This window comes from Zingiber officinale, chromosome 9A (genome assembly GCF_018446385.1).
Source record: "Zingiber officinale cultivar Zhangliang chromosome 9A, Zo_v1.1, whole genome shotgun sequence".
NCBI classification, from domain to species: Eukaryota; Viridiplantae; Streptophyta; class Magnoliopsida; order Zingiberales; family Zingiberaceae; genus Zingiber; species Zingiber officinale.
The window spans coordinates 61,212,648-61,216,576 of NC_056002.1; the positions used below are offsets into that span (position 1 = coordinate 61,212,648).

General features: G+C 36.5%; 1 protein-coding gene and 1 long non-coding RNA gene across 3 annotated transcripts; both read right to left on the reverse strand.

Annotated features, from left to right (window-relative positions):
* Positions 1-1,503: 1,503 nt before the first annotated feature.
* On the reverse strand, positions 1,504-2,276 carry LOC122021087 (transcription factor MYB41-like). Of its 2 annotated transcripts, XR_006122446.1 has the most exons (3): positions 2,155-2,276; positions 1,920-2,082; positions 1,504-1,837 (listed from the first exon to the last, which is right to left on the reverse strand). XR_006122446.1 is itself a non-coding variant. In XM_042579173.1 (2 exons), the coding sequence occupies exons 1-2, from the start codon at positions 2,050-2,052 to the stop codon at positions 1,704-1,706; spliced, it is 267 nt and encodes an 88-aa protein (XP_042435107.1). In that variant the 5' UTR covers positions 2,053-2,146; the 3' UTR covers positions 1,504-1,703. The 2 variants fall into 2 exon arrangements, 1 of the variants encoding a protein (XP_042435107.1); XM_042579173.1 differs by lacking the exon at positions 2,155-2,276 and having other exon boundaries at positions 1,920-2,146.
* A 330-nt stretch (positions 2,277-2,606) lies between these two features.
* LOC122021088 lies at positions 2,607-3,550 on the reverse strand. Its single transcript, XR_006122447.1, has 3 exons — positions 3,473-3,550; positions 2,724-2,860; positions 2,607-2,660 (listed from the first exon to the last, which is right to left on the reverse strand). It is a non-coding gene; the product is annotated as an uncharacterized LOC122021088 (long non-coding RNA).
* Between the last annotated feature and the right edge of the window lie 379 nt (positions 3,551-3,929).

Genomic DNA, 3,929 nt, shown 5'->3' on the forward strand with positions numbered 1-3,929 from the left:
AACGTTAGGGATGTCCTGGTAGGATTCGGCTATGAGAAGTTTTAAAGCATAGGAAAGCTTTAACTCAAAACTAACTTGCTTATGAATTTTCTTATGATACGATATGCATATTTCCTTAGAGTTCATGCTTGTATGTTGCTTGGAATTAGATAAACCCCATCTTAGGGTTTCAGCCAAGATAGGTTTGAAGGCCTAGGCAAGCTTAAACTCAACTCTAACATGCTCATGTTCTTCCTTATGATATGATGAGAAGATAACTTGATGTACTTATGATTTCATGTTGTTTAGAACTAGGTTTTCATGTTTAACTTTCGGCCAAGATAGGTTTGAAGGCCTAGGCAAGCTTAAACTCAACTCTAACATGCTCATGTTCTTCCTTATGATATGATGAGAAGATAACTTGATGTACTTATGATTTCATGTTGTTTAGAATTAGGTTTTCATGTTTGAACTTTCGGCCAAGATAGGTTTGAAGGCCTAGGCAAGCTTAAACTCAACTCTAACATGCTCATGTTCTTCCTTATGATATGATAAGAAGATAACTTGATGTACTTATGATTTCATGTTGTTTAGAACTAGGTTTTCATGTTTGAACTTTCGGCCAAGATAGGTTTGAAGGCCTACGAAAGCTTAAACTCAACTCTAACATGCTCATGTTCTTCCCTATGATATGATATGAAGTTACCATGATCTTCTTTTGCTTGTGGTTGGTTTAGAATTTAATTCCACTCTTCATGACTTTCGGCCACATCATGAGTTTAGACTTAGGAAACTTAGTACCTAAATTAAATATGCTTATGATGTTCCTTATGATAAATGTTATGAAATTGGTTTAGGGTTCATATGTTTATATGATTGCTTGTAACCTAGGTTTAGACCTTTGCATGTTTCAGCCACATCATAAATTGTGGACCTAGGAAGCTTAGAACCTAAACTAAATATGCTTATGATGTTCCTTATGATAAATGTTATTAAATTGGTTTAGGGTTCATATGTTTATATGATTGCTTGCAACTTAGGTGATCCCTTGCATGTTTCGGCCACCAATGAGGGATTGATGATTGAGACCCAATTATGACCCTTTATGTGCTTCACATGCCATGATATTACTACAACAAAAACCCTCATAGACATCGGTTTTCCACCGATGTCTATTACATTTTCGACCGATGTCTATGAAGGCGAGGTAAAAGGTCTTCCATTTTAGACATCGGGTTAAAACCGGTGTAGTATCACTTAATGACATCGGGTGTAAAACCGATGTAATATTATATGTTAATAACACCAGTTTTGACAGCGGTATACAACCGATGTAATATTAGTTAAGGACACCGGTTTTGCAGCGGTGGAAAACCGATGTAATATTAGTATTGTTTAACAACGTAAATTCTATTTCCGAAACAGTGAAAAACCGATAGTATCCAAGAAAATATACAAATATTCACAAATTACACAAATATTCTTCTTTCAACAGTATTCATAAAATACACAAATATTCATAAATTACATAAATATTCTTCTTACATCAAAAGCTAATAGATCCATAAAATACACAAATATTCACTGTTCACAAATATTCCAACAGTATCCATAAAATAAACAATATTCTTTTTACTTCAAAAGCTAATAGCTAATAGATATTGAAGAGCAGAAGAATGAAAACAGAGGTAGAATTCTCACTAAAAATAAGTTAGAGAAGAATTCTACTTATTGCCTAACATGTTGTGCAGCTGGATGATGGTCTCTTCCTCTTCAAACGAGAACCTTCCTCGCTTGATGTCCGGCCGGAGGTAGTTCGTCCACCGGAGCCGGCAACTCTGGCCACACCTTGCGAGCCCTGTAAATCAATCAACAACCCATAAATCAATATTTTATCAATCGCTATATGATTCTCATGTTTCGAGCAGTAACTAGTATACCAGCTTTCTTAGGAAGAGTCCTCCAGTTTCCTTGGCCGTGCTTCTGTATGCAGACAACGAGCTTTTGGTCCTCTTCCGGAGTCCACGAGCCTTTCTTCAGGTCATCTCTGTCGCAGCAAGGTGTTCTCCCCATCTCAAAATCTCAACTCGATATCAATTAAACCTGGCTTCAGAGTGCAAATTAAAGAGATATAGCAACAGTATATGATAGGAAACAATCACCGAGTGTTCTTACGGTTTATATAGAGTGAAAACAGAGGCAAATCGAGGAGAGGGAGAGTAAAAAAAGTCAACCAGATTCGGTGCCGTCCTTTGTTTATCAAACTCGCGACGTGTCGCCTCTACCTCTCTCATTGGTGGAGCAGCACATGAAAAGGCTTACGACTGAAGTTTAACTCGGGAAGGCGACAGGGAAGCCCCAAAGCAGGAGGGGCTCCTTGTCTCTATCGTCCCCATGGGAGCTGTCACGAACCAAGAGCAGCTATCAGTGAATAATGAAATTTGTTATCAGTGAATCAATGGCAGATGTTTCACAAAGAGCAGCAATAGCTTCACAGGCCTCCCTTCCTTTATTGCCTCCTCCAAATGCCTCAAATGCAGTACCATAAGAGCAGTCTTCATAATCTGTCCCTGTATCTGATAGCTTGTGGTCGTCCATTATCCCTTCTTCAGTGACATACTCATCACTACATGCATTATCGATCCAATAAATCTGATTGCTGGGGATGTTTCTAGCAAATACTTTTAGAGCATCAGCACTTAAAGACTGAAACCTACTAGCTGTATACATATCGGTTTGCAAACCTTCACAAATCTTATGTAAATGAATTGTACGATACTTGAGAGGAGCCTTCTTCCCTTCTTCAAATATTTTCTCAGTATTAAGGACCTTAAATAACTTCGACAACGGCTTTGACTCAAAATTCATCTCAATTCGACCTCTGCAAAACATAATGACAAAAAGGGAAAAATTACAGAACTGTTGATTCAATAATAGGGTTGAACTCATCTGATAAACAGGTAAAGCAGTTCATAAACAGTGTGATTAACTTGATGTGTAACAATCATAACATCAAGCAACCTTGATTGGTGCACACATAGACCACCTGCATAAACATAGAAAAGCTTTATCAAGCAAATTAGAACAAAACATACTCAAGATTTTTTTTCACAATACTTCTACCATCTTCCGTCACTGCAACATGCAACTTGATAACCAACAAGGTAAATTTGGTCTTCCAAGTACTATTGAGCAGACAATATATAAAGCAATTATAAATGAAATATTCAAACAAGACATGCTTACTCTAGGAAAATGTTCAAATCTAGGGCTTCTACCAATCTTAATAAAAATTGACAGTCAACAAACTGGTAGCTAAAAAAAAATCTGTCAAAATGCTATAAACTTCATGGGAAAATTTTGAAAAGTCTAGTAATCAACTATAGTGTTTGGAGACTTTAGTAATCAACTATAGTGTTTGGCATTTTGGTGTGGCCATACGACATTGTAAAAATGTTAGAAATAACTATAGCTAAAAAAAAATATTAAGTACCTCCTCGATGTGTCATCAAATAGCAGCTGCCTTATTTGAGTATTACTTCCCACATTTATATACTTGGCATCCTCACAGTACTTGGATGCCCACTGTCTGAATTTATCTGCAACTATTTTCTTATCACCAACAGCGAGCTTTTCAATCTTTGATAGATGGACTTTATCGACTAGAATTCCTTCAGATTCCATCTTTACTAATAGAACACCAAAAGGGCGCCAACACTTTTCATAGAAGTTATACATTGTTCCTTGTATACTGCCTTTCAAAAACCATGGTACATGCATAAGTTTTTCTTTCAAGCGATTAAAAAGTTTTAATGTATTCACTGCATCTAAAGCAGAATATCTGATCCACGATCTTCATTCTTCTCTTTGTAGAACATCAACAGGAGGAAGTGTGATAATTTTTCCTTCAGTTCCATCTTTCTTTAATTTTTTCTTACCAAAGATGGATT

Coding starts and splice junctions, on each gene's coding strand:
- LOC122021087 (XM_042579173.1), bottom strand. CDS start 2,052: ATGGGGAGAACACCTTGCTGCGACAGAGATGACCTGAAGAAAGGCTCG. Junction 1,838..1,919: donor GACTCTTCCTAAGAAAGCTG/GTATACTAGTTA, acceptor ATTGATTTACAG/GGCTCGCAAGGTGTGGCCAG.